General features: G+C 41.8%; 2 protein-coding genes across 2 annotated transcripts; one reads left to right on the top strand and one right to left on the bottom strand.

The window, feature by feature from the left end:
• Nucleotides 1-9,239: 9,239 nt before the first annotated feature.
• LOC143540768 (transmembrane emp24 domain-containing protein p24delta9-like) lies at nt 9,240-10,225 on the top strand. The gene is made up of 3 exons (XM_077033741.1): nt 9,240-9,497; nt 9,826-9,902; nt 10,012-10,225. The coding sequence occupies exons 1-3, from the start codon at nt 9,297-9,299 to the stop codon at nt 10,154-10,156; spliced, it is 423 nt and encodes a 140-aa protein (XP_076889856.1). The 5' UTR covers nt 9,240-9,296; the 3' UTR covers nt 10,157-10,225.
• Nucleotides 10,226-10,308: 83 nt separating this feature from the next.
• LOC143540766 (serine/threonine-protein kinase VIK-like) lies at nt 10,309-15,043 on the bottom strand. The gene is made up of 11 exons (XM_077033740.1): nt 14,670-15,043; nt 12,599-12,673; nt 12,253-12,369; nt 12,060-12,154; nt 11,848-11,968; nt 11,696-11,775; nt 11,398-11,457; nt 11,183-11,304; nt 11,012-11,097; nt 10,802-10,917; nt 10,309-10,720 (listed from the first exon to the last, which is right to left on the bottom strand). Exons 1-11 carry the CDS (start codon nt 14,979-14,981, stop codon nt 10,597-10,599), a joined length of 1,308 nt encoding a protein of 435 aa, XP_076889855.1. The 5' UTR covers nt 14,982-15,043; the 3' UTR covers nt 10,309-10,596.
• Between the last annotated feature and the right edge of the window lie 694 nt (nt 15,044-15,737).

The raw sequence follows: 15,737 nt of genomic DNA on the forward strand, positions 1-15,737 counted from the left end.
CTTACGCCATCAGGTTGGACTTCAAGAGCACCAACAATGAAGCTGAGTATGAAGCCCTGCTGGCTGGCCTGCGCATCGCGCACAAATTCGGAGTTAAAAAGCTAGAGGCCCATGTTGATTCATACTTGGTAGCAGCACAGGTCAATGGCCTTTATGATGCCAAGGAGAACACCATGCCTCTGTATCTAGAGCAGGCGAAAAAGCTCATCGAGCAATTTGACTGCTTCAGAATCATTCATATTCCGCGCAGTGAAAACAAATCTGCCGACGCGCTGAGCAAGATGGCATCAACCAGCTTCGATCACTTTGGCAAAGATGTCAGGGTAGAAGTAATGAGCAACCCGTCGGTGGGAGAGAAGTCTGTCCTTGTAACTCATACAACCCCTTCATCATGGATAACTCCAGTAATGGAATTCTTGAAGGAGGGAAAGGTACCGGACGATCGCGCACAGGCGAGGAAGATAAGACACAAGTCGCAGAACTATGAACTGCTTGATGGTACACTATATCGACGCTCTTATCTTGGACCGCTCATGAAATGCCTAGATGCTGAGGAAGCAAGCTACGTGATCAGAGAGATACACGAAGGAATCTGTGGAATACATGCTGGCCCGCGCATGGTGGTTACCAAGGCAATGAGCGCAGGTTACTATTGGCCAGGCATGTACTTGGACGCTTTAAAAGAGATCCAAAAATGCAAAGCGTGTCAGAGCTATGCGCCAAACACCATGCGGCCAAAGAACAACTTGATTCCGGTGACCTCCGCATGGCCTTTTCACAAATGGGCCATCGATATTGTGGGCCCCCTACCGCAAGCGCAAGGGCGAGTAAAATTTTTGGTAGTGGCAGTAGACTATTTCACAAAATGGGTTGAAGCCAAGCCACTAGCAAAAATCACAGCCGAAGCGATGAAGCAGTTTATCTGGAGCCACATCATATGCCGTTTTGGCTTTCCCATGGAAATTGTGAGTGATAATGGCAAGCAATTCACTGACAGGAAGATATCCAGCTGGCTTAAGGAATTGCGCATCAACCAAATCTTCACTTCAGTATACCACCCTCAGGGGAATGGCCAAGTGGAGCGCGCGAACCAAAGCTTGTTAAATGGGCTGAAGAAAAGGTTGGAGGGAGAATCCCATTCTTGGGTCGAAGAGCTACCTAATGTCCTGTGGGCACACAGGACATTAAGCAAAACCAGCAATGGCGAATCCCCGTTCAGCCTAACCTATGGAACGGAGGCTATGATTCCAGCGGAAATTAGATGCCCATCCCATAGAGTGCTCATGATGAACAAGATTGATAACGAGCGCGAAAGGAGGTTGGATCTCAACTTACTTGAAGGGCGCAGAGAGGCGGCTATCATCAGTGAAGCCAAGTACAAGAAAAAACTGGAAAAATATTACAATCAGCGCGTGAAAGAATGCCACTTCAAGAAGAATGATTTTGTCCTTCGAAACAATGAAGCTAGCCGCGCGATACCCCCGGGAAAGATGTCCCCCAATTGGGAGGGACTTTATCAAGTCTCGGAAGAATTGGGAAAAGGCGCATACGCTTTGAAAGATTTGAATGGAAAGAAGATCCCGCGCGCATGGAACGCGGCACAGCTTAGAAAATGTTTCATGTAAAAATTGTCAAATTTGTAATCAAGGCTCTTTAAGCCATTATGAATAATGATACGCGCTATCTTCTCTTAATGTGGATTCTATTACCTTTTGCATACATGTTTCACACTTCCCTTTATTAATTTTGAGCAATATGACAACATTGTATTGACATCAAAACAAAAAATAAAACGAAGTAAAACATACATGCGCGAGCTTCAAGCTCAAACGCGTTAACGAGTCTTAACTCTAAAACGTCAGGGCCTTAGCCCAATAATATGAGCCTTAGCTCAGGGCCTTAGCCCAATAATGTGAGCCTTAGCTCAAATCACTCGCAACATCCATCCTACATGCTGCGCAGCCTGACCATAAAAATACCTAAGCACAACTAAGGCAAAGCAAATGCCAAAACATAGTTGTTAAGGTCTCAGGTCGAGGTCGCGCATGAAATTGTAATGGATATCAGAGTAACACATATTGACACGTAAAGGCTAAAAAACTCATAATTCCCTATAATAAATGCGCGATAACATCGCGCAAAAGAGGAATAATGAAACGCCAAAGCACGTGTCAACATAGTCAGGATATTGCAAAAACACTTACAATATGACAAGGATTAAGTAAAATAATTTCCTTACAACCTTGTTCTTATTTCAACGTGCAAGCATATCTTATATTCAACAAGCAAACATGCAATATAAAGAGATGAATGGGGAATGCGCAAGATGCGAATAAGGGAAAAACAAAATTTCATTCCAAAGCATTGAAATTTACAAGTTTACAAGATGATGAGATACAAAACTACAAATAAAAAACAAAAAACATGAAGGGTTTCTCAAGTCTCCACGTCGACGTCAACCTCTTCATCGTCCTCATCACCGCCCTCAGCATCTAGCGCAGCCCACTCCTCGTCATCTCCAAACTGACCATAGTTAAGATGCTCGTCCTGAATGGAGTCGCCTTCTGTCACAATAGTGTCAGGAGCGGGTCCTTTGGCCGCGCCAGAACCGCTAGCAGGGGCGGCATTCCCCGCGCCATCATCGCCGCCACCAGCCCCTTCGCACTCGTCAAGTAATTTCTTTAGCGCGCCGAGATCGGGCTGGTCAGCAAGCGCGGATATCTGCAAATCATAAGGAAAAATATGAGTATAAAAAGACTTGGAAAATAAGTCAAGGTAATCTCATTAAGGTTAAAATACCTGCGCAAGGATGGGGATGGGAGTATTCAAATACTTCTCCCCCATCGCGGCCATGTCCGCGCAGGCAACGTCGCTCTGATAAGGGTAGTCGGATGGGTTCTTCTTCAGCATGCCATATTCATAGCCATCCTTAAACCCTTCAGCTCGACCCACCAAGCGCGCGGCAGCGTTGCAATCCATCACAAGGGCCTGAAACTCGTCTGAGTATTTCATCGCGTAAGCGCAACGAGTCATACCCTGTGAGATTAGCCATTGGCGATCCTGCGCGAGGGAAGCAACAGACGTCTCAAGAGCAGGAATCTGAGAGTTTAACAACTCAGCAGTTTCCTTAGTCTGTTTCAGCTCCTCTTTGTCGGACGCTGCTGCCGCCAAGGCTTCTTCTTTTTCCGCTCGCGCAAGCTCGAGTGCTTCCTGGCTAGACGCTGCCGTCGCCAAGGCTTCATCTTTCTCGGCCCGCGCGGCCGCCAGCTCCTTCTTCAGGCGCGCAACCTCACTCTCCAATGATGATTTTTCAGTTATAGACTGGACAAGAGCTTGGTCACGCGCTTCGCGTCAAGCTCCAAGTCGCGCACTCTACGTGCGTACTTGGCCGCGCCCTCCTCGGCCGCCTGTAGCTTCTCCCGCGCAGCCTGTAGCTCATGCCCGCGCTTCACGAAGGCGGTGTTGGCACTTGCTCTGTTCTCGCTGAGCTCTGCTTGGAGTTTCTCAGCTCTCTCTCGAGCATCAGAAAGATGCCAAGCAGACACTTTAGCCTCTTGCTTGGCTTCCGCAAGAGCATCACGTACCTTCACGTAATCATAGCGAAGCTCTTGGGAGGCAGCAAAGAAAGCCGACCCAGCAAACAGATGATCGTTGAGCAAGTCATCGCGAGCGCGGCCCTCCTGAAACCTCCTTTCAGCTGGAGGCACAGAATGAGCCCAGAAGTCCGCACACACACCCATGGACTGAAATGAGCTGTCCTCAGTAATATTCCATCTTGGGCAGTAAATGTGATCGGCTTCCTGCAAACACAAAGTAATGATCTAAGTCATCAAAACACTAATATGGAAGTCCGCGCAGCGGAGCAAAAACGAACCAATACCTGCGGGGATGAAGCAGAAAAGTCAGCGCCGGTCCCACGAGAAGACTGCGCCACGAAACCTCGTGGCGCTGCAGGGCTGGCGCGGGCCGCTGTCGGAGCCTTCAACTTGAACCTCCTCATCCTCCTCTGAAACAGGCCTTTTCTCCTGCGACCGAGAACCAAAATCAGTCTCGCGAGGAGGGCTGCGCGCAGGAGGAGGTGAGGGAGGTCTTGACGTCGCCAGATCGGCGCGTAAAACGGCCTCCTGCTCCTTAGTAATCCCGATGAGGGGAGATTCAGCGTTTGCAGGAGCAGGAGCAGAACCAACGGCGCTGGCACCGGCGCCAGGAGTGCCGCCAGCAGCTTGTACGCCAGCTATGACTCCTATGAAAAAAAAAATCAACAAAAAGATATGGTTCATGACTTGATCTAAAAGAAAAAAGTCAGAAAATAAAAGCGCAATACATACCTTGGCGCAACTCCGTTCGCGAATCAAACATCGCCATGAAGTCCATTCTCCCCTTTTTTGAGGGTAGAACAGGGGACTTCGAAGCGACCTCCGGCGCAGGCTCGGCACCTTGTTGGGCCTGAGGTTGATCCACCAAGGTCGCCGGCTCTACAAACATTTGAGTGAGCAAAGATTCATTAGTAATTCTATCAGAATCGCGCACATAGAACCATAAAGGATAAGCAAAGTATACCTGTCGAAGAAGAAACGGCAGGCGCAACGCCGCTCCCCTTTTCCGCCGCGCGAAGGGAGGAGGTAGTGACACCATACCTCGTGTGGACAGGAGGTCTGCCCACTTTTTGAGGCAGGGAAGACAAGGAAAACTTGGTGGTAAACACCTGGGTTTTCTCAAGTCCCTTCGCCTGAGTAGGAGGATCCTGAACAACAGGGGCATCATCTTTCTTCTGTTTCTTACTGGCCCCTGCGCCAGTTTTCCCCTTAGCTTTACGCTTTAGTTGGGGCGCCTCAGCCTCCTCCTCCTCCTCTTCCGCGAGCTCCAGCTCGTAGTTCTCAAGCGCGTCTACAATACACGCAACAGAAAGGTTAGCCAAATCTGGTATTATAAAGGCATAAGTACAAAGGCTTACCAGGCGCATCGCTATCAAATAGAAATCCCAGATCAACAGGGATGAACATGTCATCGAAGCGATCGGGAAAGCCAACCTCCCCAGCGCCCAGCGCGACGGAGCCACCCTCCATATGCTCGTCATAGGCGGCGTGGACATACTCCTTGCTGACTGCACAAAACAAGTCAAATGATATCAGTAAAACGAATTATAGTCGCGCAGAAGTAATGGATTGAGTTAACTTACACAAGCCGTCAACTTGGATAACGGGCTCAGTCGCGCTGTCGGCCCACCTCCTGCTCATACCAACCCCCACCAGCGCCTCCTCACAAATGTTCTTGGTGGGGGATGGTTCGGCAGTCAACGTTTTAACCCAGGCGCCAGTTGGGTTCTTGAAGACACCCACATCCGCAGGCGCAGAAGAGATCGCGCGCATGGTCATGCGGATGGGGATCACACCAGCCTTAATGTAAAAAAATCTCTCAGACCAGTCATGAAGGCTCTTGAAGGAAACAGTGCAGCACTTGACCTTCTGACTGCGAGGAATGAATGAGAACCAAGAATCTTGGATCTTGGGCTTATAAAAAAACTGAAAGCGCCGAGGGGTGGGCTCCTCGCGCTGAGATTTGCACATGAACTCAAAATGAGTCATGCGCACAAGTCCAAACGGATGGACTTGGGATATATGAATCCCATAAAACTTAAGCAGCGCACCCACAAACCTTGTCATCGGGAGACGAAGGTTGCAGTGGGTGAAAAAATGGCAATAAAGGGATATATAGCCGGTGGGCGGGTCCGCCGCCGTTTGCCCGGCCCCAGGCAACATGCAGCCAAACTCAGGGAGAAACCCCTGAGAGGCGATAAGGCTGTCAAAATCGGACTGCCTAAGTTTACAGGGGATCTCATCCCACTTCTTCACTGCCTTGGTTTTCCCCACGTCCTCCGATGAGGCCTCAGCAGCCCTCTTCCCCTTGCCGGTCTTCTTCAACGTAGACATTACTAATGATTTCACACGGCGATGGCTGGGGGAGGTTGTGTTGTCTGAGCTATCAGACATACAACTGTAAAATCGGACAAAGGATGCTTCTGAAGAACAGAGATCTGGAAGCAGAAGATAGACAATCGGAATAGAAAGAAAAGCTCTGAATAAACAACAAAGAAGATGAAGGATAAAAAACTCAAAAGGGCTGGCTTTTATAGGCCCAGGAGAGAGAAAAATTGGTACTGATCGGACTTCACGCGCCACCACTCGCAGGTGTAAGCCAACGCGAGCGCGACACGTGTCCTTGACACTGTGTGAGGGGACACGAAAAGAAACTATACAGGTGCTGCCAGAGTTCACGCGCCACCACACGCAGGTACGGACCAACGCGAGCGCGACACGTGTTCCTGACACTATGTGAGGGGACATGAAAGGCAACTGTAGCACCTCGAGCACACGAAAGGTCTGACACGTCTCCATCACTGACGCACGTCAGCAACAACCAACCACGTACATGGACGATTCGTTTGCAACAAAAAGGATAGAATTTCGCGCAACGATGAGTAATAAGAAGAAAAAGACAAACCCCTACTAAAAGAGCAAACTGTTAAGTCTAATATCTATCTTGCCTCGCTCGCGCGAGACAAGACACACATTAGACTGGGGGGGCTTGAAGAGGTATGTACCCGCCTCAACACCGAGCGAGGCGGGTCAACCCACAAGATATAGACAAGAGGCTTGAAATCAAGACATTATGAAGGCACAAAGCCAAAACCTATGCGCATGGCGCATATCACATATGCTCACGCATATCACATATGCTCATGCATCACATGCTCAGGCATCACATGCTCAGGCATCATATATGCTCAGGCATCACAGATGCTCAGGCATCACATATGCTCACGCATCACATATGCTCACGCATATCACATATGCGCGTGGCGCATCCGCGCGTGGCGCATATCACATGCTCGTGCATATCACATCTGCGCATGAAACATCTGCGCGTGAGAATAAAGAGAAGACCTCGCGCATCCTCAGGATTGGCGCATATCACACATGCACATAATCAACCTCGTCCTTATCCAAATCAGGATTAGGGCAACCTTGATTGTGCACGTCAGACAACCTTCCAGAAGGTATCTTTTTAAGGAATAAGAATATGCTGATGCTGATAGCTGCCAATGAAAGGTGGACAACTCAGCAAAGCCCATGTGCTACCACGTGATTATAACCAATGAAAAAGCACCAGGTGTCTCAAGGACACGTGGCGCAAAGCAATTGGAGGAGGCCAAAAAGGCCCTAATTAGGTCTGAGCCCAATCATTGGAAACCCTAGCACTATAAATACCACATCAACTCCACAAGGAGAGACACCCAATTACACAGTATTATGCTATATTAAGCAATACACTCCATTTTCCTTACTCTCATATTATTATCTTCTCCTACAAACTCTTATTCTCACACCGGAGGGTTACCCCAAAGAGGACCCCTCTGTCCCTTTCTGAGGGGTAAGTTTACGGTGCTGTTCATTTTGTAGGTGGAAGAACCCAGATCCCAGAGAACCATCGGTGAAATAGCATAATCACACCCGAGGAAAGTAGATCGTCTACCAGTGAGTCGATCCACGTTTCTTCAATACCCATCCTCTCCACCGTTGTGCAATCGGTGCGGTTTGATATCGAGTCAGGTCGCACCAAATGCATATCAGAAGATATCAAAACCAACTCGATGACAGTTGGTCACTATTCCGTCGTTAAACCCGATGAACGAAGCCCCTTACCGGATTCACATAAACTCACTTTACGGGTATTTGATTTCACACCATCAAACAGTCGTGTACAAAAGTTAAAAGTAGAAAACACTCAGGTGGTCGTTAAGACCAAAAAGTCAACGTTAGAAATTGTTGGTCAGAACGGCCGTTGAAAAAGACATGGACGGCCGTTCTGACCATAAAAAGTCAACGTTTGAAATTTTTTGTTATGGACTTCTGTTCTGACCATAGAGTCAAATTTTGAAAATTACTGGTCAGAACAATAGTTTGAAAAAGAACCATGCGGCCAACGGTTAAACTTTGAAAATTGTTGTTCATAGAGGTTGTCCGAATTACAACCGAACAGCCGTTTAGACCAAAAAAGTCGGACTATGAAAATTATTGGTCAGAACGGCTATTTGAAAATGATCCGGACGGTCTTTTTGACCATAGGCGGCCAAACTTTGAAACTTTTTGTTTAAAACGGTCGTCCGAATTATATTCGTACGGCTGTACTGACCATCGACGGGCAAACTTAAAAATTCATGTTCAAATGGTCGTCCACAAACACTCATACTGCCGTTTTGACGAAAAAGAAAAGTCAAACTTTGAAAATTATTGGTTAGAAAGCCATTTGAAAGATATCCGCACAGCCGTTCTGACCATAAATGTTCAAACTTTAAAATTTGGTGTTCATAGAGGCCATCCAAACTATATCCGAACAACCGTTTAGACCATAAAAGTCTGACTCTGAAAGTTATTTATTAGAACGGCCGTTTGAAAAAGATCCAGATGGCCGTTCTGACCATAGATAGCCAAACTTTGAAAATTTTTTGTTCAAAACGGCCGTCCGAACTATATCCGGATGGCTGTTCTGACCATAGCAGTCAATGAAAATTTTTAATCATTTTTTTATCAAACTGTTGTCCACAAAACACTCAGACGGCCGTTTTGACCCCAAAAAAAAGTCAAACTTTGAAAAATACCGGTTGAAACTGTACGTTTATTCTGAACAAAAAAAAGTCAAACTTTGAAAACTTTTGTTCAAAACGGCTATCATAACTATATATGGACTGCTGTTTGACAGGGCCGGCTCCGAAAAGACGAAAAAAATTTTGGGCCAAAGGCGAACTTTTTTTTGGACCTTAAGTAAAAGAAACATTTTGTTGGGTTTAAACAATTTAATTATAAATGGGCTTATTTGATTATGATTTAAGTTGTGTAAAAAACTTTTGTAAAAAAATAAACTTAAAATTGTCTTAAATAAGACTAGAACTCACAACCTATTGGTTAGATGTCATACCCCTTTACCATTAGACCAAGTTAGTGGTTATATAATTGTGTTGAAACATTGATTATACACATGTTTTTGATAAAAATACATATAATTTTTTTTGAAAACAAACGAAAATTCGGGCCTAACGGGGTGTCGGGCCTGTGGCTGTCGACTACCCTGCCATGCCTCAAAGACGGCCCTGCTGTTTGAAACAATATGGGATTAGACGTAAGAAGGTGTGTATTGATGACCCTTCTCTAAACCATAAGTTGCCACCTTTAGTGATTTTGGGTTGACTTTGGATTCATTTTTTTTTATTTTTTTTTTGAATTTATTATGTGACATCTATGCATGGGAATTCATATCACTATGCTGATCATGTGCAATCAGGACAGTTTTCATTTCAAGCTGTTGAGGGTGGGGATTACTTAGCTTGTTTTTTTGCACTTGATCATCGTCCGGCGATCAAGTTTTCGGTTGATTTTGATTGGAGGTCTGGTCTGGCTGCTAAGGATTGGTCAAGTGTGGCTAAAAAAGGGTCTGTAGATGTAAGCATCTTTCTTGTCACAACGTTTTCAGGCCGGTTTCGGTTCTAACTAGGGCCGGGTAAACAAGTCAAGCTGTGAGCTTCTCGAGATAGGCTTTTTAAAAGCTTGAGCCGAGCTTAAACGAACTCAAGCTTAAGCTTGATTAATAAGCAAGCCCGAGCTTCACTTATTAAAAGCTTGTGTGGGCTCATGAGCCGAAGATAACAAGAGCAAATTATATAAATTTTTTTCTTTAGTATATTAAATATATATAAAAACTATATATACAATTATGATAATATAACACTAGAACATAATATAATACTATTTTTTATTAACTGATTTGAAGGCAATGGAATTAGAGCTAAAGAAGCTTGAAGATGCCATCACTTACATTCATGAAGAGATGCTTTATCTCCGAGAAAGGTCAACAAACGATTTTCATGAATCATTCTTAAGTAGTTCATTTGACTTTTAAAAGTCAAACACCGAACATGTTAATAACAGAATGTCGTGTTTTGTATGCTTCCTGCAGGGAACGTGAAATGCAACAACTTAACATCAACACAAACTCGAGAATGGCATTGTTGAGTTTCCTTTCACTGTTTGTTTGCGTATCTGTAGCCGCTTTACAAGCATGGCATTTGAAGACATTTTTTGAAAAGAAGAAGCTCATTTAAGCCAAGAATCTTGACATTTTGTTTTACGGTTTTTTCGAAAGTCTTGCTAAAAAGTCAACAGTTGACTACATAAGAGTCGCATGTAAAAACTATGAATACAATATCACTAGGTGTGTGTATCTTGCAGCAACACATACAAAAGCGCGTACACATTTACAAAATTCTGAATCGTTCCTCATAACAAGTAACGCGTACACATTTACAAAACGTTGAATCGTTCCTCATAACAAGTAACAGAATTATCTTTTAAATATAAAAAAAGACAAGATATAAAAGTAAGATTTCATTATTTGAATCAAGATTTCTTGAAACTCCTTAACACTCACCTGAAGAAAAAAAGACGGAAACTCATTTTCCTAAGACTGAATATGTTCATAAGCGGATGACGTGATGATGTGTCGAACATGATCGATGACTGCCAAGTGGCAAGCGATGATTGGTCATGTAAAAATATGCCAATGATGATCTGGTTGTATTGTTTCCTTAATTTTCTCAAGCCTCTTTAAAATCTCCAAAAAAGACGGTCTCTTGTTCATGTCTGCGGCCCAACAGTTCTCTGTTAACCTACCGAATTAAATTCAAACAAATCAAAATCACATACTATTAATATTAATATTAAGTCTGATAGTTGACTAGTTGACTTACTCTTTGAGTTCCGGTGTGTAACCTTTTGACTTAAATACAGGCCGGTGTCCTTCGGCCACATATTTTGCTGCTTCATAAGCTTCCTGACCCGATAACGGTGGCTCACCTTCAAGCATCTAAAAAAATTCAAAAAAAATAATTATCAAACTGTGTATTATTTGTTTTATCTTTATAATCTTATATAACAAAAATTATTCAACCAGAATTTACCTCATATAAAATCATTGCGAAAGAGAACACATCGACTTTTTTGTCATATTTACGGTGCTTGAAGACTTCAGGAGCCATGTAACGATCTGTAATTACACCAAGAAAAAATTATAAAGATGATTATGTAGAAAATAATATAAAATGCTAAAATTATAATGGAAAAAAGCATACAGCTGCCAGTCTCGCCGGTCATCTTGTAAATATCGTGTGAATTTTGAACTCTAATAGGCTTGCTAAGTCCGAAGTCTCCAACTTTTAAATGATCTGCATTCGAGTTGACTAAAAGAACATTCCTAGAATAATAAAAATGAACCAAATTAAAGATAAACCTTAATCTTTATTTATATCGTGAATATACAAAATATCAAATAAACAAGATGACAAACCTTGGTTTTAGGTCTCTATGGATGATGACATTAGGCTCGTTGTGAAGATAAGCCATGCCTCTGCAAATACAAATATATAAATAAATAACTAAATAAATAATAAGAATAAAAATGAAAAAAAGGTGTATTTTGCTATTTTATAAAAGACAAAGTTAATTACACAGATGGTCCTCGGATTTAAGTTTAACCATATCGCACCTATGGTCCTTACTGTTCACAAGCGAGGTAACATTGATGGTGTAATATGGACAACCATATGGACCATTCGTGTAATTAACTCAAATAATATAAGAAGTACCTGGCAATGTCTAAAGCAAAATTTACAGCTGTTTGTGGGCTTAGCGCACCCTTTCCCTTTAAGAACTGATGAAGATCACCCTGCATTAATATATTAATATTCAGATAACAATCTATAACATGAATGTAAATATTAATGTACTTTAAATTTACCCCTCGAAGATATTCGGTTATCAGCATTAACGGTTTCTTTTCAGTAACAGCTCCAAGAAACTGCACGATATTAGGATGGCGAAGTTTGACCAGCAAGTTGACCTCATGCCTGAAGTCCTGACTGGATTGGTAACAAAACGAGAATAAGAAAAAAAGGGTTGTTTTTACAATTTACAGTAGTTGACTAGTTGACCAGATATGATAAAACTCACATCACAAATTTGTCATCTGAAAGACTTGGAAGTATGCGTTTGACAGCTACAGGTGTACCACGCCAACAAGATTTTACAATCTCACCAAAAGATCCCTATTAGTATAAATAGTTATAGTCATTAGTCACTACTTCCTTAACGGTTTAAAACTTTATATATTAAACAGATAAGATTTTAGCAAATGATCACATACCTTGCCTATTAAGTGGGAGCTAGCGAAGTCGAGCTCTAAAGGGTCGATTTCCCAGTCACACTTATTTGAAAGGGGCGGTGGCACTGGTCTTGGTTCAAAATGGCTTCCATTTTGTCCCTGCACAAAAAATGTCAAGCCTTTGAAACTTAAGAACACATAAAGATCACTAATGAAGACATAGGATCCCATAAACAAAAGTCTTAAAAGATGAATGGTGTATTGGTAAATACAATATTAACTGATTTAAAGAATGATTGTGTAAGCATAACATGCATCATAAATTTATACCACAAAATAAAGCTTCAAGAATAAATTATATATTACTTGACAGGTGTTGTGAACTTACATATGACAAACCACCGTACGTCTTTAGTAACTCAATCATGTTATGTTTTCTAGCTCCTTCTGCATCAGCTAGAGGCTGTCATGAACAATATCAAGTATTGTGAGTTGACTGAATCAAAAAGATGATTCTTTTACTACCAAAATTATTTTTATTTACATAAAAGAAGCAATTAGGCATGTTAATTGAATATTATAATCATATATTTGTTGATGTTAGAATATAAACAAGTGTACAAATAGGCGATTGATTACTCAAGCAGAACCTACTAATCTAGGTAAGATTGCTGCAACATGTATGCTTCCAGAATGAGTTTAAAATGTTTGCTTTATTGTTCCAAAACGTGTTGTTCCGGACACGCAAACCGGCCCACGTCAGACCGTCCCAGGCCCATCACGTGAGAGGTAAATCAGCCTAACTTAGCGGCAAGGCGATTGGCGCTTAGGATCGGTTTCGAACCCACGACCTCTAGGTTATTGTTCCAAGTCTTACGCCCCCTTAACCAACTGAGCTACACGGCGGGGACTAAAATGTTTGCTTTAGTGGACAGCATAAACGGATGCACTGTATCTATATAAACTATGTTTTTTTATAATTGTCAGTCAAACCTACTTGGTAACCACTTTTGAATAGACTATAATAAAATACAAAAAACCTAAAAAGCATTAATATCAAGCTGTCCATATGATATACTGCCATGTAGATGAAATTATGAGCAATATGGATCTATACAAGAATTCAAATTGTAAACATGTTATAAAAAATAATCCATGATAGATTATAAAAACCTACAATTTATTTTCTTCTACATGCAGATAAAACCTTAATTGTTCTACGAATTTCCAATAAAATTGAGCATAAACAACAAGGAAATACTGAACTCAAACTGGTAGGGCTGTAAACCAAACCAAACAAGACCTAGTTCATGTTCGTCTTTAAGTTTTTATCAGACATGCAAACGGTTCACGACAACTAACCAAACGGAATTTCTTGTTCACGTTCATTCATTAAGGAAATGATAAGATTAAAAAAGTCATTAAAAAGCTTTAATGAACAAAATAGACACACATTAACGAATGTAAATGGACGTAATGAACACATTTGATCTGTTCGTGTTCGTTCATTTAGTTCATCGAACTTCCAGCCAAACAGTTTAGGAATGTAAACGAACATAATCGAACAAACATAAACGAACATATATTAACAAATGTAAACGGACACAAACAAACATAAATGAACACAAACTAACAGATATAACACATTAAGCACATAATTCATCCAAAAATAAAAATAAAAATAAAAACACATCTAAAGCTATATATTTAATTACTTTGAAAATAGATAAAATTACATAGTTAATGAGTTAAACGAACCCAAATGAACGAACATAACGCAAATAATTGAACATAATTGAACAAACATAAACGAACACAAAAAAGCACATATAGAACATTAAGCACATATCCATCCAAAAATCCAAAATAAAAACACATCTAAATTTACATATTTATTACGTTAAAATTTTCATAAAATTACATAATTAACGACTTAAATAAACATAAACGAACACAAATAAACAGACCTATACAAATGAACATAAACGGACGATTCACGAACGTAAATGAACGAACAAAACATGTGCATGTTAGTTCGTTTAATTAAACGAACAATTTTTTTTATGTTAGTTCGCTCGTTAGTAAATAAACGAACATCCGCTGAACATTCGGTTCGTTTCCAGGCCTACTGGTAAACCTAGCCCAAACAATTTATCAACAACATTTCACATACTCAACTAATCAAACTACACTACATCAATTATCAATCATCAAGCACTTCTTATCACAATCTAACAAATAATAATAATAATAATATAACATTCCAATTCCAACCAGTAACACAAATAAACGAACAGTTCACGAACTTAAATGAACGAACATCTTAACTAACATTTTGTTCATTTACACGCCTACCTACCAGTAATCATAGCCCTAACAATTTGTCTACATCATTCAAACAGCTCTAATTTTACTGACGATGAAAACAATAATAATATCAGTAATAATAATAATAATACCGTATTCTTCCATCGATCCTGTGCATTAACATCCGCACCGTACTCAATCAAGCACTTAGCCACTTCGATCCATCCGTGAAGTGACGCGACGTGAAGCGGAGTCCGGTTATCATAATCCCTAGCTTGAACTAACGAACGATCTTCCTCCAATAGTTTTCTCACAGCCGTTGGATCGTTCTGGTGAGCGTGCCACAGGATTAACGACGTCCGGCTTACTTTCGCCTTGTCTTTCTTCTTTCCTCCGGCGGTTGTGGCTGCCGGTGGCGGATCTCCGGCGGAGTGGCCGGAGCTTCCTTCTTCGCTGCCGCTCATTCAGTTGGTGTGTTTGTTTGGATCGGAGATGTTGTAACTGATTTTTATAAAAGTTTGTTTATAACTTTTGTATATTATTATTGTTTGTTATTGTTATTATTAGATGGTAATTTGATTAAATAGAAAGTGAAGGTTTGTTTATTGCCAGTGTTGAGTGATGGATACTCATTACGTTTATACAGCGTGACACCGCGGAGGCGCGGAATAATAATAATAATAATAATAATAACTCCGCGGAATAAAAATATTATTTAATAAAAAAATGACTAAAGTGTGAATTTTACGGTTTAAACTTTTAAAAAACTACAAATATTTTATATATGTAAGTACATTAGAGTTCCGTTAAATAGACAATTACAGACTAAAAGCAGATAGACGGGCAACAAGCTGCGCCGCTACCCCCTTCTGAATAACAAACCCTACCCTACTAAACACAACGTTCCCCTTAGCATGAGCGGAGTTATTGCTAACCACCTGCTGAACCGGCTTAAGGAACTGAACCGCGTCAGGGCTGAGAGCGCCAAAAGTGTCAAAAGCAAATGGTACGAACACGTGCTGATTCTCAAGGCAAGCTTTCTCGTGCTTAGCTACTTTACCCGCCTCAGCCTTGTTTATCGCATGACCACCCACAAACATGTGGTCCCGTAGCCCAACGAGGGGGGACACACCTGTCAAATCAACGCACGCGTGCTTACTTCATTCCCATCAAAAAACAAGAATGTCAGCGGGTCGTAGGGTTGATCTCCCATCTTAAGG

The sequence above is a fragment of the Bidens hawaiensis genome, unplaced genomic scaffold, assembly GCF_021521415.1.
Source record: "Bidens hawaiensis isolate Kalapana, Puna unplaced genomic scaffold, B.hawaiensis_p1.1 tig00012328_1, whole genome shotgun sequence".
In the NCBI taxonomy this organism is placed as follows: domain Eukaryota; kingdom Viridiplantae; phylum Streptophyta; class Magnoliopsida; order Asterales; family Asteraceae; genus Bidens; species Bidens hawaiensis.

Bases quoted from the DNA above. Each gene is read 5' to 3' on its own strand.
- LOC143540768 (XM_077033741.1), top strand. From the start codon at position 9,297: ATGCATGGGAATTCATATCACTATGCTGATCATGTGCAATCAGGACAG. The intron at 9,498-9,825 runs GTAAGCATCTTT...ACTGATTTGAAG, and splicing joins CTAAAAAAGGGTCTGTAGAT to GCAATGGAATTAGAGCTAAA. The intron at 9,903-10,011 runs GTCAACAAACGA...TGCTTCCTGCAG, and splicing joins ATGCTTTATCTCCGAGAAAG to GGAACGTGAAATGCAACAAC.
- LOC143540766 (XM_077033740.1), bottom strand. From the start codon at position 14,981: ATGAGCGGCAGCGAAGAAGGAAGCTCCGGCCACTCCGCCGGAGATCCG. The intron at 12,674-14,669 runs GTATTATTATTA...TGTTCATGACAG, and splicing joins AGGATCGATGGAAGAATACG to CCTCTAGCTGATGCAGAAGG. The intron at 11,776-11,847 runs GTAAATTTAAAG...ATATTAATGCAG, and splicing joins TAACCGAATATCTTCGAGGG to GGTGATCTTCATCAGTTCTT.